General features: G+C 42.8%; 2 protein-coding genes across 5 annotated transcripts in view; both read left to right on the forward strand.

Moving 5' to 3' along the window:
* The first annotated feature begins 68 nt into the window (after window positions 1-68).
* On the forward strand, window positions 69-12,403 carry ATG12 (autophagy related 12). Of its 3 annotated transcripts, XM_059416097.1 has the most exons (4): window positions 69-530; window positions 4,122-4,258; window positions 10,619-10,681; window positions 11,289-12,403. In XM_059416097.1, exons 1-4 carry the CDS (start codon window positions 368-370, stop codon window positions 11,346-11,348), a joined length of 423 nt encoding a protein of 140 aa, XP_059272080.1. In that variant the 5' UTR covers window positions 69-367; the 3' UTR covers window positions 11,349-12,403. The 3 variants fall into 3 exon arrangements, with proteins under 3 accessions (XP_059272080.1, XP_059272079.1, XP_059272081.1); XM_059416096.1 differs by lacking the exons at window positions 10,619-10,681; window positions 11,289-12,403 and adding an exon at window positions 4,829-5,252 and having other exon boundaries at window positions 273-530; XM_059416098.1 differs by lacking the exons at window positions 4,122-4,258; window positions 11,289-12,403 and having other exon boundaries at window positions 273-530; window positions 10,619-10,680.
* A 7,674-nt stretch (window positions 12,404-20,077) lies between these two features.
* CDO1 (cysteine dioxygenase type 1) overlaps window positions 20,078-24,385 on the forward strand; it is a 13,830-nt gene continuing 9,522 nt past the window's right edge. The window contains exons 1-2 of one of the 2 annotated variants that reach the window (XM_059416099.1): window positions 20,081-20,488; window positions 23,982-24,059. In XM_059416099.1, coding sequence (XP_059272082.1) covers window positions 20,319-20,488; window positions 23,982-24,059 — 248 coding nt within the window. In that variant the 5' untranslated portion in view covers window positions 20,081-20,318. Of the gene's footprint in view, window positions 20,489-23,981; window positions 24,060-24,385 lie in introns of both variants that reach the window. The other variant, XM_059416100.1, reaches the window with a different exon arrangement.

The raw sequence follows: 24,385 nt of genomic DNA on the forward strand, positions 1-24,385 counted from the left end.
GCTTCCGAGCCGCGGGGCGGGGCCTGGGCGGGACCTGGGCGGGGCCGACGCTAAGGGAAGCGGAAACATCTCCGGTCCCGAGCCCGCTAATCAGAGAGGAGCCTGCGCACTACGAGGTGCGCGGGTACGTGGTTCGCAGACTCCTTCCGGAGGATTGTTGCCGTGCAAAAGCGTAATTGCGGGATTAGTAGTCAGGGCTCTGTGGCATGTTCCACGTAGAGGACCAACTGACAACTCCAACTTTCACCGTTGGGTTGAGTTCCCCCGGCCACCACACCGGAGCCTCTTCAGTGACGCCCCCTGCCGTAAACTCCGCCCCCTGAATACGCTGAGCCACCACTTCCGCCCTCGCCTTCTACTGAGCAAGATGGCTGAGGAATCGGAGTCGGCGCTGCAGCTTCCTCCCTCAACCGCTGCTGAAGGCGAAGGACCTACGGAGGTCTCCCCAGAGACAGCCACTCCGGATCCCCCTTCTTCCGCTGCGGTCTCCCCGGGGACAGAGGAACCTGCCGGCGACACCAAGAAAAAAAGTAATTTTGAGAGCAGTTTCTCTCCAGGCAGAGGCGGGAGGTTTAGATTGCGTCCGACGGGGTTCCTGGCGGCCCAATAAAGGAGCAAACTGTCGAGGAGGCTGGGCCCAGTGGTGGCTTTTGACCAGTGAGGAGAGAGGAAGTGTGGTTTTCGGCTTTCGGGACCTTTGCGTTGGGTAGCTCCGGGGAGGGCGGGCTCCGGGACGCGCCCTCGCGGTGTGGTGTGGGGTCCTTGACCGCCACAGTACTTCCTGTACTGCGTTCCACTCCTCCTTTGAATTGGCCAGACTGCGGGCCGGTTGGAGGTGGGGGCTGAGTGGGATCTCGGGTAGCTCCAGGTGCTTAACAGGGGACGTAATGACTTGATGATGAATGGCTTAAGGTTAAGTTAGGGATGGTCGGTGGCAAGTCTGGATTAGAAGAAACGCCTTATATCAAGTGCCTGTGAATTCACTCTTTGTACCAAAAACAAATTTTATCAAGTTTGAAGAGTGTTAAGAGAAAAACCAAAGGCATAGGATCTCCTCCTCCTCCGCCCCACCCCAAACCACCCCCAAAGGTTTGGAACCTTTATAAGCGAGTCATTTCATTGCTTAAATTAGTCCTCAAACCCTTCATTGCTTGGGAATTAGTTCGCCCTTGATGGAAAATCCTAAGGAAGTCACTTGGCCTTGAGCATCCTCTGTAGAGTTGCCTCTGAAAAAAATCCTCGCATCAGCGATTACAGTTCGGATTGGTTGACCCTAGGCCTCAGTTGTTATCAGTCCCGAGTTTTAAAATCTAGGTATGGCATGTCTTCTAGTCCGTGATCTCACAGCCTTTGGATAGAACATCAGTTTCTGCTGCTTTTGGAGAATGGTCTCCTGGTTACCCGCTCCGTTTGAAGTCAGACCGGCTCTACATTTGGGGGAGAAACACACTCTGTTATTTCCACACGATGCTCTAGTAGAGTAACAGAAACCTGTGATGATTTCTGTAAAGAAGCAGTAGAGTCTTTCAGAAGAATTCCATGATTCTTTTTTTTTTTTCTCATTTTACTATAAGCAGAAACAAACTTCAAAGGTTTTTTTTTTATTGTTGAGGGTTTTTTTGTTTATTTGTTGGGGGGGGGGGGGGACGACCTAGAGTGGGCTTTGACAGCCTCAGTCAAAAGCTTACTACTTGACCCTGAAGATACCTGAGGAAAACAGAGGGGGAAAAAATTAGTGGCCCATAACCCAGATACGGCCTCAGGTTATATGGGCGTGTTTTCTTCAGTCTGCATAGTTTTTCTTTAAACCACCATTGAGAAATGGTATTTTCATTTTCTGGCTCTTGGGAGCATTTGAGTTCGCCTCTGTGATGAGGAGTTTCTAGCTGTTTCTAGCTGTTGAATATATACCCTGAAGTTGTCCTTTTTTGAGGATCTCTTCTGATGGAAGAAGCTTCAGTATTTCATATGCTCCACCTTTACTTTAAGCTACAGAAGAATACAGATTCTTGAAGCTGACCAAGGTTGTTGGTCCTTAGGTACTAATTAGGATTACTTGGGAGAGCTTTTGAACTTACCAGTGCACTACTTCCAGAAGATTCTAAATTAATTGTTGTGGATTCCTGTATTCTTGTAAATCTTGATTCTAATATATAGCTATGGTTAAGAACTCCAAGCAAATCACCTTTAGAATTTAAAAAAAGAAAAAAAGTTACAGCTATAACTACTGTAAGTAACTTACCTAGCTTCTTGCCTTCCCACTCTTCTTCCTTCAGTAGTATATATAACTCACAATATATTCTGCCTCACTTTACTGAAATACCCAGTTATAGTTGAGTTATCGGTAGGTCCCAAGGGTTAAGGGAGGTATGTGGAAGCTGAGTCAACCAAAATCTTCTCTGTTATCTCCCAATTCATTTATATTTAACTAACTAAAGTTACAATTATTAAATGGAGAAAGGAAAATAAACTTTAGCTGGAAGATAAATTGTATGTGTCCTGTGTTCTGGGTTCATTCATTCTAGGGGCAAACCTTGAATAAACTGCAGAGACCTGGTGGGAATCTTCAAATGTTGAAGACCAAGGAATGAGACAAGGAGGATGTAGTAGGATAGAATTGACTGTAGGGGGCAGCAGTACACTATTTTGCTTTCAGTGTTAACTCTTAATTGTAGATATCTGGATCTTTTTTTTTTTTTAAGATTTTATTTATTTGTCAGAGAGAGCGTGTGCACAAGCAGGGAAGCAGCAGGCAGAGGGAGAAGCAGGCTCCCCGCAGAGCGGGGAGCCCAATGGGGGACTCTATTCCAGGACTCTGGAATCATGACCTGAGCCAAAGACAGACCCCATAACCACCTGAGCCACCAAGGCATCCCTGTCTAGATATTGAAACTTGATTTCTCTATCTGAAGTCTTTTGGCTCCTAGTTGTATTTCCTTTTTAATACTTTTTATTAGTTTATTAAGTTTATTGTAGAAAACTTGGTGGTTACAAAAAGCACAAATAAAATCAAGTGATCGTCTCTAATGTCACTACTGAGAAGTAGCATTTTGGTCCATAGTCCTCATTTCTGTGAATATGTGTTTGTGGTGGTTTTAATGAAATTGATATCCTGTCTTACATACTGTTTTGTATTTAGTACATTTTGATAACTTTGTCACATTGTTAAGTATGTTTTTATAATGTTTCTCTAGTGGCAGCTTAATAATCAAAGGGTTCAGTAAGTATGAGTTATGAGCTGATACTGTTCTAAGTACTTTTCGTGTATTAACTAATTTAATCCTCACAACCTTGTGAGGTAGATGATATCCTCATTTTACAAATGGAGAAACTGGTACAGGGTGATTAAAAGTTTGTCCTGATATATAACCTAGTAAGTGACAGAAGCAGGATTTTGATCCCAGGGAATTTAGAATTTTGTGCTCTACTGTGTTACATAAATTCTGTCATAGAATATAATATCCTTTATTTAACCAATCTTCTAAATATCCTTGCTGGGTATTTAGGTTTACCAAGGTTTTTTTTTGTTTTTTGTTTTTTTCTGTAAAAATAAAGTCTTCAACAAAGGTGAAATCCTTTTAAGTGACTCTTTTCACATCTCATATTTTTCTTAGACTAGATTCCTAGAAGTGTTACTGAGTCAAAGTATATCTTGAAGTATTTGGATATCTATTACCATAATATTCCCCAGAAAGGGTGTACAATTTTACTTTCCCAACAGTAATACTGTCTACATTGTTGTTATTATAACTTTACTAGTTTGGCTGTTGAAAAAGGACATAACATTATCTTAAATATTTTTTCTTATTTTCTTTTGTACTATCTTTTCCTCTTCTATCTTCATATCTTCTCTTTGGAATTGCCTGTTACATGCAAATGCATTTTAAAGGTCAGTTTCATGGGGAGGTCTTTATGGGACTGTAGGGTCAAGGGGAAAAAATCCACAAAAGCATGATGAGAAAGAATATTACCTAACATTTGTACATCTTAGACATGCCTCCAGTATCATAAATACATAAACTGTATGTCAATTAAAGGTTTAAGTTTCTGAAATCTTTTATATCACATTTACTTTGGATGGCTCAGTGTAATTCCCAGTGTTTTTTTTTTTTCTTTGACAGTTGATGTCCTGTTGAAAGCTGTGGGAGACACCCCTATAATGAAAACAAAGAAGTGGGCTGTAGAGCGAACCCGAACCATTCAAGGACTCATTGATTTCATCAAAAAGTTCCTTAAGCTTGTGGCTTCTGAACAGTTGGTATGAAAGTAACAGTGGTCATTTCCCTACATAAATTCACAGTAGTTCCTAGGCAACTGTGAATAACTGTTGTACACAGAAATGAATATGGAGCCACATATGTTCCTTTAGTAATGTCTGTATTTCTTTTGTTGATGGAATTTCTGTACTTCATCGAATTCTCTGGGAAACTCAGAAATGAAACAATTTTTGATTTGCTTTTACAGTGCAGACTGCTTTTTAACCTACTGTGTTGGGTTTTTTTTTTTCCTCAGTCACTGAAAGCTCATGCAGAAAGAGCTCTCTTACAATATTAGTACAGAAAAGTTCTGGGTTTTTTAAAATTTGTTTTTTACTATCAGTGTTCCTTCCCAATCTTCTTGAGGTAAGCAGTATATTTTTTGCGATGTCATGGAAGAACTAAGGAAGATAACCTATTTCATAATACAGTACATGGTAAACACTTTGTGGTGGCAGTTGTGAGGATAATATTTTAAATGCCACTGGTTTTTGACTTGGTATCTCACTACAGAATTTTATTTTTTTTTATTTTTTTATTTTTTTTAAAGATTTTATTTATTTATTTGACAGAGAGAGATCACAGCAGGCAGAGAGAGGGGAAGGGAAGGAAGCAGGCAGGCCCCTGCTGAACAGAGAGCCCGATGCGTGACTCGATCCCAGGACCCTGAGATCATGACCTGAGCTGAAGGCAGCGGCTTAACCCACTGAGCCACCCAGGCGCCCTCTCACTACAGAATTTTAAATGGCTACATATATTTGTTGTTGTTTTTTGTCACATTATAAGTAACATATCAGACACCTTTATCTGCAGATCACAATTGTGGTCTATACTAACGCAGGTAGTTTAAGAAGTAGTTGGTAAATGAAGAATCAGTAAGTGTTTTTAAAATACGAATTAAGATTTGTATGCATTAGTGTTAGTGTTATAGTTGTTTATGAACTTAAGGATACATAAAATGAGTGAATTAATTTATTAAAGTGGTATGTGTTGGAATTTCTTTCTTTTTGTTATTGACGGGGAAGAAACTGACCTAAGAGTTTGGCTGTAAGTGACTCTCGTGAAGGTTATAGGTACAAAAGTAAGTGCAGGGTAGGTCAATAAATAGAAGGTGTTTGAGGCAGGAATAGCATAGAGCCAAAGAATCTTCCAGAGGAAGTTACTTTTGTGATCATTTAGAGTGAGAAAAGCGTGTTTTACAAGATGGCCGTATAGAATTTAAAGAAATGCCAAGGATACGTGGCAGGTTATAATGTCATCGACATGCTTATGGTAGCTAAAATCACAGGAGCAGAGGACTTTACTAGCATCCAAGACTAAATGGAAACATTAGGGGACTGAGGACACAGACTTGGGAGAAATGAGCAGAAGCTGTCTGTACAAAGGATACAGCCCAAAGAGTTGGTGAAATAGAAAACTGGAAATAATAGAAAACTGCCAAATAATTAAAGCATTACTATCAGAAATTTCTGAGTAGAAGGTGAAATGATGCCGTGTCCCATGTTAGAGTCTTGACTCTTTGTGTTGCCTGTAATCAGTAATCTGAAAACACTTGCTTGATACCAATGTGTATTAGCTTGAACCATGTAAAACTGCCATCAGTCAACAATTATAACAGGTAAAAATAGCAGTTTCATATGGTTCAACTTCAAACCTTTGTAGTGAGTCTGATGAGTTCTTTCCATGGAAGCAGTAGGAAACAAACAAAAGTAGAATCATTTTGTCGCTTCCCTTGACTGAAGTAGAACTCATATCTGACTTTCATTTAGCTGTACTCCACAGTATTTTAAGCAAAATGGATGTTAAGGAAAATACAATGCTAGGGATTCAGTGAAGATAGTGGTGTCCGAGATTGGATCTTCACATTACCACAAAAAATGCTGTTGATTAGATAGCAAAACCAAAGAACAGTTGGTGAGTATTTATAACAAACTTAGTTGAGGGAGTATCCTCATGAACCCTAAAATGCATGGCATCACCAAATGTGCTGAAAGAAGCGACAGGTTCGGCAGCTGGCAGCACTGAGAGAAGGAGAGCCTAAAAATAGCCAGCGTGTATTCACTGGGAAGTAGAGCAGGCGGTAAGTATGGTAGCCGAAATTGAGAGGATTTGTTCCTCTGCAGTAGCAGGTGATTACAGTGCTTCTGCCCCAAGGAGGGCTGAAGGGGCTGGGGCAGTCTAGCCCCCAGAAAGCTCTCCAAACAGACTCAGTAGGGCTCCATCACGGGACAAGTCCCCACACTGAGGAGGAACTTCTAGAAGTGAAACAAAATTGAGCACGTTAGTAACATGAAAGAAGAAGGAAATAGAAATGCCAGGTCAAAGTGGAGAGAAAGAGTAGAAAGCTAAAGTTGAAGAAACTACATATAAAAATAAGCAATGAGGGGCACCAGGGTGGCGCAGTTGGTTAAGTAGCTGACTCTTGGTTTCTGCTTGGGTCCCAGTCTCAGAGCCCTGTGATAGAGCCGTATGTCAGGCTCTGCCCTTGGCACAGAGTCTGCTTGAGATTCTTCCTATCCCTCACACCCTCCCACTCTTGCTCTCTCTCTCAAGAGAGTAAATAAGTAAATCTTTAAAAAAAAAAAAACAAGGTTGGGGGGCAACGGAGAAGTATCAAGGTTAAATCCCATACAATGTTATAAGAAAGAAAAATAACATTCCTGAAGACAATGAAAGCATGCCAAAAAGATGTGCCTGTGATATAGGTCAATAACTAACTTAATATTCCAGAACAAGCTAAAAGACATTAAGAAAAATAAAAAAAGATGTGAAAGAACATCAGAAATCAGCATTAGGAAAACTCAATTGAAGTGACACAGCTCAGGAAAAGAATTATAAATTTTAAAAATTATTCTGGAAATGAAGATTTAAGTAGGAGAAACATAAGAGCAAATAACCAATAATGCCTTGGAAAAAATAGGAGGCAAAAAAACCTGTTTTGTGGTGGTGTTTTTTGTTTTTTTTTTTTTCTAGGAGAGGGGCAAAAGGGAAAGGGAGAGAGAATCTTAAGTAGTCTTCGGGCCTAGTGCAGAGCCTGACTCAGGGCTTGAACTCATGTCACTGAGACGAAATGAAGAGTTAGATGCTTAATTGACTGAGCCACCCAGGAGCCCAATAAAGGCCAGTTTTTTTTAATCAGAAAGAAAGGTAGGGGTGCCTGAGTGGCTCAGTGGGTTAAAGCCTCTGCCTTCGATTTGGGTTGTGATTCCAGGGTCCTAGGATCAAGCCCCGCATTGGGCTCTCTGCTTAGGAGGGAACCTGCTTCTTCCTTCTCTCTCTCTCTCTTTGCCTGCTTCTCCCCCTATCTGAGATCTGTGTCTGTCAAATAAATAAATAAAATCTTTTTTAAAAAAAGGAAAGAAAAAGTAAAAAATATTTCAGAAAAGGAGGCAAGTAATTGAGTGTGGATAAAGGACAGTGAACATATGGATAACAGGAGTCCCTGAAAAGGCAAAAGAACAAAATGAATATTTTAAAAAAGTATTAAGGGAAATTTCTTAATAAGAATTGGAACTACATAGTGAAAAATTATCTGACCATATCAACAAAAAATAACAAGCACCAAGAAGTATTCTGGTGAGATTAACTAGGGTTGAAATTTAAAAAAAAAAAAAAAAAAAAAAAAAAAAACTCCTTTAGACACATAGGGAAAAAAAGAGAACATGACTTTGAAAGAAAATTATCATCAAATGTTGATAGCAAAGTTATAAAGAAAGAAATTGAGATAAGAATTTTCTATGCAACAAAGCTGGCTTTATTTATTTGTTTTTTTTTTTTTTGTCGGTGGTGGGGCACGCATGACCGAGTGCATGCAAGCTGGGGAGAAGCCCAAGGGGATGGAGAAGGAGAGAATTTCAAGGTGACTCCATGTTGGAGCACAGAGCCTGACTCAGCTGATAGCAAGATCCTGAGATCATGACCTGAGCCAAAACCAAGAGTTGGATGCTTTACTGACAGAGCCACGCAGGCACCCCCAAAACTGACTTTCAATAGACATAAACTGTTAGCAATGTGCAAGAACTTGGAATTGTTCCCATGAACCCTTCCTGAGGAAGCTACTACAGACAGTTTCATAATGATGAGAGCGAAGTCTAGCAATTTAAAAATAAAATTATTTTTGAAAATAATTTTATCTTCCCACGTTGTAGTATTTAGCAAAAGAGTACATCATGAACATTTTACTTTCATGGAATTTTAAATTAGGTGTATTGCTTTTCTTTATTAATTGCTTTCAATTGCTAACTCCTGTTATACAAACCATGTTGAGTTCCTGTATTTCTCTACTACATCTACTCTACTGTCCCCTCAACCCTCACAGTCCTTACTTTTGCCCATTTGCCTCCAAAGCCCTTATTCTCTTCACCTAGTAAATCCTGTTTATTTCTCGAGTATCTCCTTCAGGAAACTTCTCTGACCTTTCTGCTAGGCTGAACTGATGCCACATTTCTGTGTACTGTATACCTTGTCACAGGCACTTTCCCCATCTGTATTCTTTTATATTTGTGTATCTGCCTCTCCATTAGATCAACAACTCATTGAGGGAGATCATAATAATCTTCATAGTTCCACACTTTGTGCAGTTTCCAGCACATAGGAAACACTCAGTGACTATTTGCTAAAATAAACAGTCATCGAGAGCCATTCTTCTAATTTAAAATGTACCAAGACTAAAATCTCTGTCCAGTCAAAACTGCCAGGAACTAAACACAAATTATTATGTATGTATTATAGGAAATTCACATTAAAATGCACACTGATTTGTGTTAAGTTCTTGAGTTTTTATGTTAGAACATTAGTCTTAACCATGAGTTGATAATGACACATGGACTATTTTGAAATAATTTAATCATCATAACTAGTGTCTATTGAGTACATACACCAGGCACTGATCCATCATGTGTCCTATCTCATTTTATCTTTCCTAGCAGCCCCATGAAGCACAGGTATTGTTATTTTCCACATCTACAAATAAGGAAATAGGGTGAGAAATGTTATTTGTATTTGGAGCCAAAATTCAAACCTAGATCTATCTCTTAGAGAGTTTCTCTTCTCAATTACACTGTATTGCCTTGGGGAGACATGGAAGCTATATTTATTCTTGTTATGGCTGGTAACCCACGTAGTATCTCTCAAGCAACTATTCCAGTGCTGTTGTTTTTTTTTTTCTTTAAAGATTATGTTAAGGGGCGCCTGGGTGGCTCAGTGGGTTAAAGCCCTGCGTTCAGCTCAGCTCAGGTCATGATCTCAGGGTCCTGGGATCCAGCCCCGCATCCCGTTCTCCGCTCAGTGGGGAGCCTGCTTCCCCCACTCTCTGTGCCTGCCTCTCTGTCTACTTGTAATTTCTGTCGAATAAATAAATTAAAAAAAAAAAAGACTATGTTAAGCCCAGGAAGTTTTAGCCTTAGAATTTGATTACAAAGGAAAATTGAGTATGTTAACCTGCAAATAATGTGTTTTGTATTCTAAAAAAGAAAATTATCAAAAGCCACTTTGACACTGTGGCCTTTCATTTTAGGGTCTTCAAAAATTTTTTTTGTTTTGTTACTGGTTTTTTTTTTTTTTAAAGATTTTACTTATTTATTTGAGAGCGAGAAACAGAATTCCGGCTGAGCAGGGAGCCTGATGCCCGGCTGGATCCCAAACCTGAGCTGAAGGCAGACACATAACAGACTGAGGCACCCAGGTGCTCCCAGAAATGTTTTAAGTACTAGAAATGTTTTCGTGAAAATAGATCAAACTGAATCATTGAAGAGTGAATCCTTTAAAGAACAAGGCTATGTTACTTTTTTACTTCAATTATGTTACTTTTTTTTATCCTCACATGGCTGAAACTGACTTAATAGTAGTGGTACTCCATCTGAAGTGCTGTACCTTTGAGAGTTTTCCCGGGTGATAACAAGGTATATATCTCCAACCATGTTTGTCATCTCCCTCCCCCCCACCCCAGCAAAGTACACATATAGCTCAAATATTAGATTTCTTGATTTGGGGCTATGTATAGCATTTTATCAGAAGAAATTCTGTCTTTAATTATAAGTGGGAAAATGAGTTTTTCTAGTAATTACTTTCTTGAATGAACCTTCAAATGCTATTTGTAAAGACAATATTTAAAAGTTTCTTAGTTATAAAAAGTTGGGAACCACTATTCTAGGACCAGAAATTGTTACTTTTAGTCCTCCAGAGAAAAGAGGTGATTGATCTTTGAGAGATCTCATTAGTTAAGTTAAGTTACTGGAATTAGAAGGAGTCTAGGGAAGTTTTTTACAATTCTGAAAACAATTCTGAAATAGCTGACTGAACCCAGAAAAGTGCAAATTAATCAGAATACCATTAAAAATGAATCCTCTTTTTCTTTCTTGCAGTTTATTTATGTCAATCAGTCCTTTGCCCCCTCCCCAGACCAGGAAGTTGGAACCCTCTATGAGGTAATAAACATCAGTGCTTTGATTCCTAATGAAGTATGCACATCTGTGTGTATTATGTGATCGTGAACTGACAACATTTTAAGAGATGATATGCCATTCTTAGCGGTCATGAAAGGAGAGATTACTTTGTTACATCTAACACTTAGAACATAGGTGGATCTCAGACTATAGTGATGGAAGAATTAAGAAATAAGTAATACCAACAGACAATGATTTTGAAGTACAGTAATCCAGATCTGCCTCCGAAGACATTGAAAAGGAAAGCTACATAATAAGAATGACTGTACTCAACATTCTCAGAGTTTAATGGCCGTATAATGGCTGTAATGTACACACTAAGCACCACTACTAGAAAACAGTACATACCTTATCTTCAGAGATGTAGGAAAGGAAGCCCACCCATGCCTAAAATGCTAGGTTTTATTAAACATTTATGATTACTGATCTGAATCGGAGAGTAATCTGGATCTGTTAAATAGTCTTATAGGTAACTTACATGGTGGAGGATATTTTATGATATATGTGACATTCTTTTCCTTAGTCTCATCTAGGAATAATAATTAAATGGAGTTTAATTTATTGCCTTTTTTTTTTTTTCTTTTTGTAGTGTTTTGGCAGTGATGGTAAACTGGTCCTGCATTACTGCAAATCTCAGGCCTGGGGATGAAGTACAGAGAAAAAGTTCTTCCTACCCAAATGAATCTTTGCAAAGCGAACAGCTCTGGAAAAAGTTGATACTTGTGACAAGAGACTTGTGTATGTGCTTTACACAGCATGTATCTACTATGAATCGTGTTTATGCATAAAGAAATCCATAGAGTAGATGGACTCACAAAAATATGATTTGTATTAATACACAAATCATAAAAGTTTGGCTTTACAATATACCCACGAACTACAACTGTTCCAGGTTGGCCACCAACTAGTTGAAAAAGGAGACTAAGACTTCTTAGAAAGGCTTCTTTTCTACCAGTTCTCAGTGACTGAAATTGTTTACTTGTAGAAAGAACACTCTGCTGCTTTTTTTCCCCACTGTGAAAGTCAGTTTTCTGAAGGATTCTTTCTGTGTGTATTCAGGGAAGTTCAGTTTGAGGCATGGGTATGCCTTTTCTCATGTACAGTTAGGAAATAGTTCCATCGTCCTGCTGGGTTTATGTCTTACACAGTCCAGTAGGGGGTAGCCTAGCTGGCAGACCGAGTTAAGGAGTTTGGTTTTATATCTTTGCCAGATGATAGTGGAGGAAAAAAGCGATTCCTGCTAATTTTTAGCAAACAACTAGCCAAGAGAGCACACGTGTTGATACACTGGAAAGCTGCTTTAGATAATAGGCGTGCTTTAGAATATTTTATTGGGAAACAAGGAATTTTACAAATTCTGGACAATTAAGTCATACAACTCTTTTCAGTCCTTTTGTTTAAATGATTGTGAGTCCTAATGGTTGTAACTGGTGTTATTTTATGTCTTATTTTTACACTGTCAGAAGCACTCAGTAAACCTAGCAACATCTTTTGAGTTTTTTACAATGTTTTTTAAGTTGAAAACACTTGAATAATTGGAGAGCCTTAGATTCTATATATATTTCATGCTATGACTAAAAGTCCCATTTTTTCTGATGCTGTTAGACTGGTAATTGAAGTGCGAGTCTGTATTATACCATTCTGTATTGTAATGGTAATACGGTATTTCAAAAAGCATTCCAATAAATTGAATGAAATGTCCAAGCAGGATCTAAGATGTATACAAGAATTCTGAGTGTTTATTTTCAAAGATAATAGGAATACATGATTTTGTCAAAAACCTTTGAACTACACTTTTGTCCCTTTAATCCCACAATGTACTTTATGGTTAATGATCTGCCCTGTATTAGCCTTAGGGTATGCTAGGGAACAATTCAGTTTACAGTGAAGAAAATCTCAGGTTAGCTAAATATACATACCTTTTTGTTTGTGTTGAAGATTTTATTTGAGAGAGATTGAGAGCATGAACAGAGGGAGCAGCAAAGGCAGAGGGAGAAGCAGACTCCGCACTGAGTAGGGAGCCTGATGCAGGGCTCGACCCCAGGGCCCTGGGATCATGACCTGAGCTTAACCAACTGAGCCAGGAGCCGCCATACTTTACCTGTTTTCATCTCTGATAACCTTGAAGAATATATAGGACTTTACATTTTTTTTTAAACATTATTTACACTATTATCTCTTAAATCCTTACCCAAAGGATTTTATCATTCCATGCTGACTTTGCAACTTTTACTTTTAAGCCTGGATCTCACAAGTTATTAAGTGACTAGAAACTAAAATACACTTCACAAATATTTTTGCAGCTATCTGGTTTAACCTGTCTTAATTGTAATTGAACCTGGACGTTGGAGGGCACTGAACCTTCCAGTTATATTTTAAGTTTTCCGTGTTTATGAAAAAATCGATGTCTGCTATGTTGTTCTTTATCCTACTGTGCAACAGTGACCCAGAGCCCACGGAACATAGATAATAATAGAGTACAGTGCTTCCACCTCTGACTATCCATGCCAAGGATCTCATCAGGATTTCCCCATACTTAGGGTATAAGGTAAGCTGAAATGTTTATTAGTGACCCAAATAAGATTTGATACTGTGTGGCATCTATGATTTCCTAGACGTTTTACCCTCAAGGGACCTTAAATACATAATCTACTCAGATTAGAGAACTGAAAGTGCTGACCATGCCTAAGATTATATGGCTTTAGTCAACCTGATTCATCTGTGCGTAACCCAAAATGGGCTGGTCTGTGGTGTGCAAGGGGTATGAAAATGAAAATCTCCCTTCCTGCAGCTTCTGCTTCATTTTCCAAGGTTTATACTATCCTGGGCAAGCTTCTGGCACTGGTGAAGGCAGCTACAGGCCACATAATGGAAGGAAAGGATTCAAAACAATTCAGCAGGTGTAGTCTTCCTCTTTCTCTACAACATGAGCCAGCCCATGCCAGATAATGCACTGTTCCATGAATGTGCCTTTTCCTGACACCTGCTCATGCAGCTGACTTCTGGAAGTGTACCTAGAACTCCCCCCGCTTCACATCTTACCTCTCTGCCTAATTCTGATTTTAACTTTCCTTAAAGCCTGTATAAATCATTCAGGATACTCTCTGCTTCATAAGAACACTCACAGTGAACTTCCACTATCACAGCCCTACTGCATTGTAGATAAGTGCGTATCACAGCCCTACTGCATAGTTTATCATAAACGTTCCTGAGCCTAGGTGGCTCAGTTGGTTAAGTGACTGCCTTCAGCTCAGGTCATGATCCTGGAGTCCCGGAATAGAGTCCGCATCATGGTCCCTGCTCAGCAGGGAGTCTGCTTCTCCCTCTGACCCTCCCTCTTCTCATGCTCTCTCTCTCTTCCCCTCATTCCCTCTCTCAAATAAAACCTTTAAAATAAAATAAACGTGCATATAATAACCTTCCATGATTGTAATGTGCCTGAAAATAGGATCCTTTTGGTTTTTTATTTGCTACCCACACATAATATTTAGTACATTTTCTTAATACATTCGTAGTAATTCATTATACATTAAATGAACTTTTTAAATGCAACCTGCAAAATATTTAACGTGGCAAAGCAACATTAAAGAAAATAAATCTTGGGACGCCTGGGTGGCTCAGTTGGTTAAGCAGCTGCCTTCGGCTCAGGTCATGATCCCAGCGTCCTGGGATCGAGTCCCGCATCAGGCTCCTTGCTCGGCAGGGAGCCTGCTTCTCCCTCTGCCTGTGCCTGCCATTCTGTCTGCCTGTGCTCGCTCTCTCCCTCTCTCTCTCTCTGATAAATAAATAAAATCTTAAAAAAAAAAAAAAGAAAAGAAATCTTAAATTTTTATATGGCTTAAGATAAAGCAAAATATTTGCAACATATGTATGCTCTTAACTTCTAGTGTGTATGAAGAACTCATACCAGTTGGAGATGAAAAAAACCAGAAAAATGAGCAAAAAATATTAAAACGCAGTTCATAGAAGAAAAAGTGTGGGGGTGATGGGTGAAGTCGTGATGGGGATTAAGGAAAGCCCTTGTGATGAGCACCAGGTGACGCATGGAATTGTTCAATCACTGTATCATACACCAGAAACTATCATACCACTGTTAGCTCTACAGAAATTAAAATTTTTAAAAAATTTATAATGCAGATGCCTACTAAAACACAAAAAATGCAGAACCCCCTTACTTACCCAAATAACTGAGATGCTAATTGTCACCACATTAGCAGTTGTAGAAAGCATGATAACTGTCAGTATTGGCAAAGTTGTGGGGAGGGAAGTCCCGTCATATTGTTGGTGCATGAAATAGGAATGGGCACCACATTTTCAAGGGGCAGTTAAGCAAAATCTATCGAAAGTCTTGGGCGCCTGGGTGGCTCAGTGGGTTAAGCTGCTGCCTTTGGCTCAGGTCATGATCTCAGGGTCCTGGGATCGAGTCCCGCATTGGGCTCTCTGCTCAGCAGGGAGCCTGCTTCCCTCTCTCTCTCTCTCTCTCTCTGCCTACCTCTCTGTCTACTTGTGATCTCTCTCTGTCAAATAAATAAATAAAAATCTTAAAAAAAAAAAAAAGTCTTGAAACAACTCTTATTTGCACCTTCCATTTATTCACTCACTAAGTGCCTATATGCCCTCAGCTTTGGTATATAAGACAAGATCCCTATTCTCAGCACTTTGGTTCTCATTAGGCAGGTTTTTAGATTTAAACTGAAATCTTGAGTGGTGGTTTTTGTTTTTTTTTGTTGTTTTTTTTTAAGATTTACTTATTTATTTGACAGACATCACAAGTAGGCAGAGAGGCAGGCAGGGAGGGAGGGAAGCAGGCTCCCACTGAGCAGAGAGCCCAATGCGGGGCTCTATCCCAGGACCCTGAGATCATGACCTGAGCTGAAGGCAGAGGTTTAGCCCACTGAGCCACCCCTGAAATCTTGGGTGTTTTTAACTTGAGTTTTTAGAAATAATAGAAAGGAAAAAGGTTTGGTACCAGATACTAGATGTACCTGTTTTCTTACACAATGTTAATGAAAAATAAACTATGTATGTTTGAGTAGGTTACAAGAGTCCTTACAAATCTGCAGTTCTGTCTGTGTCCTCACAGCGGATACATGGCCAGTGTATGTTGACTGCTCAGAGCAGTCACCATAAAGAAGGCCCTACCGTTTTGAGACGGCTCTGTTCCTTACAAAGCTGCCTTCTCTTCCTCCTGCCTCTTCCAACTATTTGCAGTTTGTTCTATTACATAGACCTTTAAAGCTTATCTTTTTCCTCATTCCCACCCCAGTCACCCTAAATCTTCTTAGTCAGTAACAAATCTGTTACAGTCATTGTGACTCTTTTTTTTTTTTTTTAAGGATTTTATTTATTTGAGAGAAGAGAGTGAGCAAGAGAGAGAACGGGGGGGGGGGGGGGGGCAAGGGAGAGGGAGAAGCGGACTTCCTGATGAGCAGTGAGCCCAACACAGTGGCTCAGCTCCGGGCTCCATCCTGGAACTCCAGGATCAAGACCTGAGCCAAAGGCAGACACTTAACCTACTGAGCTCCCCCCTTCCCCAGGCACCCCGCTGTGGCTCATTCTTGATCCCTCTCTAACAACCCACTTCCAAATCTGCAAATCCTAACAGCTTTACCTTCAAAACCTGTTACAAAAGCAGCCATTTGTCCTCTCTTCTGCCAGTACTCTGGCCAAAGCCACTGTTATCTCTCACTCAGATGGTTGTTAATAGCCAAATAATTGGCTTCCCTTGATCTGCTTGCTCTCCGGCCAAACTCCCTCAGTGATTTACATTGTTCTGTGAGGGCCTATTTGATTTGTAATCCCTACTTCCACTCACTGCTGCCCCTATCTGTGTTCATCAAACACTTAATATTTCCTCCCTGGGCTTTTGCATTTAACTGTTTACCTGTAAACTTCCCCCAGACGGCTACAAATCTCACTAACTTCCCTTCAGTCCCTGCTGAAATACCACTTCATCAGGGAAGTGTTCCCCTGAACACCTGTAAAATGACAGATCTCACCACCCTCTCTATCCCGTTTCTCCTGCTGTTTTTGTCTCTATTACACATTTGTGTACATTATGTGTCCATTTCTCCGCACATACTGTCATATTCGCTGGCGTGTCTATCTTCCTCTACCCCACTCCAGCCCTATAAGGGCAGAGCCTTCATTTTGTGAAGAGTGCCTAGCATATAGCACGTGCTTCTTTAAAACGTGTTGAATGGGGCACCTGGGTGGCTCAGTGGGTTAAGCCTCTGCCTTCGGCTCAGGTGGTGATCTCGGGGCCCTGGGATTGAGCCCCATATCGGGCTCTGCTCATCGGGGAGCCTGCTTCCCTCTCTCTCTCTCTCTGCCTACCTCTCTGCCTACTTGTGATCTCTCTCTCTGTCAAATAAATAAATAAAATCTTAAAAAAAAATAAAAATGTGTTGAATGGATGGAGAGACCATTATTTCCAGATCTTTAGTAACTCTTATTTCCTTCTGTGGATATCTACCCTACGTCAGTGTCTGAAAATGTGATAATCATTGCCCTGGGCAATGCTGAGTACAGTGGAAATACTACTTCCTTGGGTCTAGGTATTCTACTTTTTGTTAATAGAGCCTATGATGCCAATCATTTTCCTCTTATTCTAATTTCTTCCTCTTCCTCCCGCGCCTCCTCCTCCTTTTCAGCAGTGTAACTGTTCCGGGAAGAATTCAGGTGTCCTTTGCACAGAAACAAAAAAAAATTGAGATAAGTCTGCTGGATTTGAATTCACTACCCCAGGATCCCTAAAGAACACCAAGCAATCGAATTACTCTAGACAATTACTTCTGTTTTTCCCAACTTTGCCCTTTAAGCATACACAGGGCACTGTGTGCTTGGCACTGAAGGGGATATAAAAATAGAATGTAAGCAGACACTGTCCTAAAGGTTCTGTGTTTCACATTATGACTCCCATTAGCAACTATTACATGCTCTGATGTAGTTAGTGCCCTAAGAAGGATACTGGTTATCACCCCAGTTCAGGGGGAAATATAGTTCACTCGAGAGAAAAGCATTTGAGCTAAGACCTTCTAGAATCTAGTCAGGAGAAGAAGCTTAAAGGAATGGATTGAGTAAACACAAGATAGTTGCTACTTCCATTTTGCTGAAAGATCTACTTGTTAAAAAAAAAAAAAAAAAGTAAATAATGGCAAAAGGTGGAGAACTTTGAATGCCAGACTGACAAACTTGTGTATTAGAAATAAGAGTTACTTGGGTGCCTGGGTGGCTCAGTGGGTTAAGCCGCTGCCTCCGGCTCAGGTCATGATCTCAGGGTCCTGGGATCGAGTCCCGCATTGGGCTCTCTGCTCAGCAGGGAGCCTGCTTCCCTCTCTCTCTCTCTCTGCCTACCTCTCTGTCTACTTGTGATCTCTCTCTGTCAAATAAATAAATAAAATCTTTAAAAAAATAAAAAAGAAATAAGAGTTACTGAAAATATGGGGCTGGGAAATGACATCATGAGCTGTTGCCTTAGGATAAGAATCTAAGTGGCTGTGAATAAAGAATTTACCCCAACGGCAGAGGGAGAGGAGAGGAGTTTGCTGGAACCAAGGAATGCTGTTTAGGAGATCTGCAACAATCTAGCCAACATAGACGCTGAAGCATGTATAGTAACAATAGGAATAGAAAGGCAGGAAATCATAAAAGATACGGAGGTATAAAATGTGACATTTGGTAGAAGGGTTTGAGAATGAAGCAAGGAAAGGGGCTGACCATGATGGATGTGGTTTTTGAGCCTAGGTAGCCTCACTGCAGAAGAAATAGAATCTCCAGGAGTTAAAAAGCATGGCTGGCTTGAAAGGAGTTTCAAATATGTTGCATTTCAGGTGCCAAACGATGTTAAATAGAACTGGTCTCGGTATATAAAATTAGGGAGAACTTGGTGACATCCACATAGAAACCACCAATGAAATTGTGTTTGTGGGAAGATGTGGAGAAGAGAGGCAATGAATATGAATGCGTGAATACGGCTATATTAGGTAAGATTCTTGAATTCTTTGAGGGTCAAGAAGAAGAGCCAGTGAAAGAAAGCAGATTAGGATAGCTAAAACGAAGTAATTAAGAGACAACAGAAAACCCACCAAAAAAATTAGAGTAAACAATAAAAAGCATGTACAAAGTAGTCTGCCCCAGATCAATTAACCACCTCTCAGCAACCTGTATCACAAAGAAATAGGCTTCTGAGGTGCTTTCCACTTCTTTCTGAACAATGGCGATCCAACCGTCCGTCATTTTTACCCCCTAACAATATTGTTAATATTTACAGTGTAATCAGTTTAAACACTGATGTTTAAAATATAACTTTAGGGCACTTAATACATGGCACAAGTAAATTTAAGTATAGAAACACACGTACAGTGAAGCAAAATGGGGGTGGGGTGGGGGCAGGGAAAGACCAGTCTTGTAGAAATTTAGGCCTTAAATCCGAATTATTCCCTGGGTCCGTTTATAATAAGGAATGAATCTGTCCCTCACACTTATTTTCATTCACACTCAAGTCGTGTCGTTCGGAATGCGTGCTGAGCGCCCTGCACAGCACAGAAACACGTTTCCCGAAACAGTAGGCTCGTTCAAGTGCACGCTTCGATTTGATCTTAGTAGTCCAGTTAGAACCCTTTAAATTAACTGCTTTAGGCGCCATCAGTGATCCATCCGGTCTTTGCACCGAAGAGATTTTAAAGGAATTGTTTGATTTTAAAATCGAAGAGGGGTCCCTGGCCTTCCGTCGTCTCCCTAGACTTGCTCAAGACCCAAGTGTCCTTTGTGAACAAGCATTTTCAGTACAATACATTTAGGTTTGGAGTCCCCCCCCCCCACCCCCAAGAAAGACTTCCAGTTCTTTCTGTTTTGCTTTTCCACCCAGCCTGGAGCATGTTATGGAGACTTTTCAGTCGACGACACAGGAGCTCTTCAGCCAGGGAGTGGACTCTGTCGTCAACCTTCGCAAGCAATTCACAATTCCTCAGCCCTGTTTGGAAGGGTGGGTCCCCTTCCCAGCTCGTCAGCGTCCCCCCAGCCCCGCAGCCTTCCCCCGACCCCCTTCGGTCTACGCCCTCGCGTCGCGCAGCCCGGCGGCGGGGGGCGGGGGGCGCGGGCGGAGGGGCCGGGATGGGCGGACACAACGCGCCGCGCCGAAGCGGGCGGAGGACGGCGCGCAGCCCACCGAGCAGGCGGGGACGCGGAGTCAGGGGCCCCCGGGAGCGCCGCGGTGCCGCGGGCGGGGGGTTCGGGGCGGCGCGCGTGGACCTTGTCCGCACGCTCCCGCCGCCCCCGCCACGGTCCCCGGGTCGCTCCCCGCCTCTCCCCACCCTCCGAGGGCCGTTGGTACAGTCCCGCCGACTCCGAGAGCTTAAAAAGGGCCCGGGCCGCCGAACCCAGCAGACTCGGTCCTGGTTCGGGTCCGCGGCGCGTTCCTTCGGGATCCCGGATCCTCTTCCCTGCTGCGGGGTCGGGGAGCTCCTTAGTCTCGGACGCTCGCGTTTGGGGGTTGTGTGTGTGTGCGGGCAGCTGTCCAGCCCGCCGCTAAGCTCCTTCGCCCCCAGCTCCCCTGCGCTCAGCTCCCGCACCGCACGCAGCCCGCTGAGAGCCGCGCGCGCCGCCAGCTCCGCGAGGGATGGAGCGGACCGAGGTGCTCAAGCCGCGGAGCCTGGAGGATCTGATCCGCCTCCTGCACCAGCTCTTCGCCGGCGAGGAGGTCAACGTGGAGGAGGTGCAGGCCGTCATGGAAGCCTACGAGAGCGACCCCGCCGAGTGGGCAGCGTACGCCAAGTTCGACCAGTACAGGTGCGCGCGCCCTAACCTTGACCGCGGGAGCTGGGGCGCGGGTCTCCGAAGCCCGGCGGCGCGGGCTGCGAGTCGGAGCAGGAGCGGGCAGTGGGGGAGGAGGGGGCTGCCCTGCGCCCGCCTCCAACGCGCCTCGCCAGCACCCCAGTGCTGCGCCTTCTCGCCCTCCAGCCGCGGGGCTGCCCGGATGCGGAGGCCACCGCACGGCTGCAGACTGTTTTGTTCTCTTCTCGCCGGTCCACCTGGACGCTTCCGAACCTCTGCTCGGGAGCTGTGCTCTTCCTTCCCGCTGGGGCGTCTGCCCCAGGCGCAGCGGTGCAGGGAAACCCCGGTGGCCCCCAGCGCTCAGGCTGTACGCTGCCCGCCGCCCCTGGGGGACAGATGGAGCGTACTCCCCGGAGAGAATTCCATCAGCCGTCCCGAGAAAGGGGGTGAGGGTGGAGGACACATTCCCCCGAGCCAGTTCTCCATCAGTTGGCCGCCCGGAGCCGGGCACCTGCCAGCAGGCGTTCTTGCCACTATAAAAGAGCGTCGTGGGGTTGTGTGCTGCTGCTTTTCAGCTTCTGCTGCACCTCCCAAACCCATTTAACTTGCCGGACTGCGGGGTTATTTTCAACCCACTAGCAGGGTTATGAATGCAAGGACTGCTTCCCTTTGAGCCCCCAAGCAATACGCCCTCTCCTGTTCTTAGTTCTGAGGCTCTGGAGTGTAAATTGTAAAGACCCCTGCTTCCCACTTGTGCTAGAGTGAGATGGTCCTTTGCAGCTCTGGCTTGGTGATATAAATAAAAATGAACCTCTACTAATCCTCCAGAGCCAGAAATAAAACCTGATCCCACCCCCCACTGCCCCCCCCCCCCCCCCCCCGCCCCCCCCCCCCCCCCCCCCCCCCCCCCCCCCCCCCCCCCCCCCCCCCCCCCCCCCCCCCCCCGCCCTGAATGGTGAGGGTTTCTTTCCCAAGGGCTGCTAGCGATTCAGCCTTTGTGGTTGGGCTGAGGCTGGGCAGAGGAAAATACCTGAAAAATAAGAATCAACCGAGATTGTTTTCCTTGGGAGCAGTTCCTTTTAGTTACCTTACCTAAACATAGGTAGTATGTTTGTAGGCAGCGGCTGTTTTTTCTGCATTTTAGGATTTGAAATAAAGCGAAGCTTGCTTAAGATCCCATTTTGCACTTGGAAGTGGCTCCAGGAAATTCCTTTGGTTCCTATCTTTCTGTGGCTGCCAATAAGGCTGCAAGAGTCCACTTTCTAATTTTGCTGTGAACTCTAAATGAGGTCTTACTCTGGCACAGGTCCCTTTCCCGTCACTTTCCTGGTGTATTAACTCATTTATCTCATGATAGCTCTGTGAGATAGGTACAATCCCTGTTTTACAGATGAGGAAGGTAGGCAATAAAAAGGTTGGAGCACCTGCACTGGGTCAGACTTAATCAGGTAGCTCCGAGATTCAAATTTGCATCATTATTCCGAGCCCTCACTCTAAAGGACCACTAACCTTTCCGCAGATCCCTGGTGTCATGGTAGTTTGCTCTAAGTCTAGATACTGACCAAGTGAAATTAACCAAACGGCAGTAGGCTTGGGCTCTTAATCTTTAGGACAAGGGCATTTCCAGGGGCTTTGAATCCCTTTTGACTAACAGGCTCAGGATCAGCTGAAATGCAGACATTCGTGTTGATCTGTTGCACAGGTATCCAGAGGTGCAACTAAGGAAGATGATGGAGTCCTGGGTGGGCACTTGGGGCAGCGTGGAGGGAGAGATGTAGGAGAGCGCAAATCACTTTGGTAGAATTTTTTTTTTTTCCACACAGAATAGATGTCCCAGCACTGCGAAGGATTCTGATCTCTGACCTTGGGAAAACCAGTGCAGAAAAAGCAAGACGGGGGACACCTGGGTGGCTCAGTTGGTTAAGCAGCTGTCTTTGGCTCGAGTTGTGATCCCAGGGTCCTGGGATCGAGTCCTACATCGGGTTCCTTGCTCAGTGGGGAGCCTGCTTCTGTCTCTGCCTATGCCTGCCACTCTGTCTGCTTGTGCGAAGGAGCTCGGGCGCGCGCTCTCTCTCTCTCTTTCTCTCTGACAAGTAAATAAATAAATATAAAGTCTTGGAAGAAGGAAAAACCAAAATGGAATATGTTCTAGTGTGAGGCAGATGGCAAATTCTCTGGAAATAGCCCCAGAGAGGCAATGATGGAGGTGATCCCAAGACTGGTAGAGGGAGAATGAGTATCCTGACACCAGAGCAGAGTTTATTGGGAATTAAAGGCTGTGTGCACAGCCCCTTGCTAGGTCATCAAGGGCTACCCAATAAGGATGACTGACATCTAAAAAGCATTTTACTAATCCACTCTCCCTTGCTGACCCTGCCTGGCCAGCACCTGGCCTCCTGCTTGGGGAGGAAAGGGGAGGAATGGGCATTCAGGACGTATATGAACAGATGATCCTGTGATCAAACACTCCCCCAACTATGGGATAAAGATTCCTTGTCTTAAAAAAATCTAAGTGAATGTCATAATTATCAGACTTGGCTAATTAGTTGGTGTGGATGGTATACCTCTTTAACCAAGAGAAACTTTAGAAGTGGTTTGTTTGTTTTGTTTTTCTGATGGTGTGCTTGTGGTCATTTATATCAGGGATTTTTTTTGTGGCCAGTTACTAATTTCCCCTGGAAAAGGTTTTAGAGTGTTACTTACTTCCTTATGGAATTTCATTTGTTGTGTACTTAAGTCAGTCCCCACCCTATTTGTGGAGGAATTTTCATTATGAGTCCTTTTGAATGTGGTTTGTGTCTAGGCTAGGACAGAAAGTAAGGAGAATGCCAGAAACAGCTATTTAATGAAACCTTGTTTCTAACGTTATGGTTTAGCTACAGGGAGGGGGAAAAAAAAGATAATAGCAGCATTCTTGCCTAGTAAATGCACCTTGTAAATACTTCTTTAAGAAACTTACTGTTTTTATTGGTTTGAGGCTGTCAGGAGGAAAATTAAGGAATTTGCTTTATTTTTTTTTCCTTTTATCTTTTTGGTGCAATGAATTAAAACAGAGCAGTTACAAACATGGTAATACAAACTACAAAAATGTCCAAAGTGAACTGTGGAAAAATGACTTGTTTTCATTTGTCCTGTATTTTTCTTTTTTCTTTTTTTTTTTTTTTAAGATTTATTTATTTGTCAGAGAGAGAGCGAGCGAGAGCGAGCACAGGCAGACACAGTGGAAGGCAGAGTCAGAGGGAGAAGCAGGCTCCCTGCGGAGCAAGGAGCCCAATGTGGGACTCGATCCCAGGACGCTGGGATCATGACCTGAGCCGAAGGCAGCTGCTTAACCAACTGAGCCACCCAGGCATCCCTGTCCTGTATTTTTCTAATGTAGAACCACATTTATAAGTCGTGTAGAGGTAGAAATGTTAACCTGTCAGTGAGCCATACTTTGTGACGTACTTCTTTTTCCCAATGCACATTTCATCGACCAGATTCAAATTTCTGAATACCTTCCTTTCAGGTATACTCGAAATCTTGTGGATGAAGGAAATGGAAAATTCAATCTAATGATTCTATGCTGGGGTGAAGGACATGGCAGGTAATACAGCTAGTCATTTGCAAATCCTTTGTAGATCTGTTCGAGCCCAAGAAAAGGACAGTGCCAGAATGGCCACAAGTTTGGGAGCATTAAGAAATCTCACCTTACAGTTGTTTGTTCAAAATGTCCCAACAAAAATTCTCCTGGGGCGCCTGGGTGGCTCAGTGGGTTAAGCTGCTGCCTTCAGCTCAGGTCATGATCTCAGGGTCCTGGGATCGAGTCCCGCATCGGGCTTCTGCTCAGCAGGGAGCCTGCTTCCCTCTCTCTCTCTCTCTGCCTGCCTCTCCATCTACTTGTGATTTCTCTCTGTCAAATAAATAAATAAA

The sequence above is a fragment of the Mustela nigripes genome, chromosome 12 (assembly GCF_022355385.1).
Source record: "Mustela nigripes isolate SB6536 chromosome 12, MUSNIG.SB6536, whole genome shotgun sequence".
NCBI lineage: Eukaryota > Metazoa > Chordata > Mammalia > Carnivora > Mustelidae > Mustela > Mustela nigripes.

Bases quoted from the DNA above. Each gene is read 5' to 3' on its own strand.
- ATG12 (XM_059416097.1), top strand. From the start codon at position 368: ATGGCTGAGGAATCGGAGTCGGCGCTGCAGCTTCCTCCCTCAACCGCT. The intron at 4,259-10,618 runs GTATGAAAGTAA...TCTTTCTTGCAG, and splicing joins TTGTGGCTTCTGAACAGTTG to TTTATTTATGTCAATCAGTC. The intron at 10,682-11,288 runs GTAATAAACATC...TTCTTTTTGTAG, and splicing joins AAGTTGGAACCCTCTATGAG to TGTTTTGGCAGTGATGGTAA.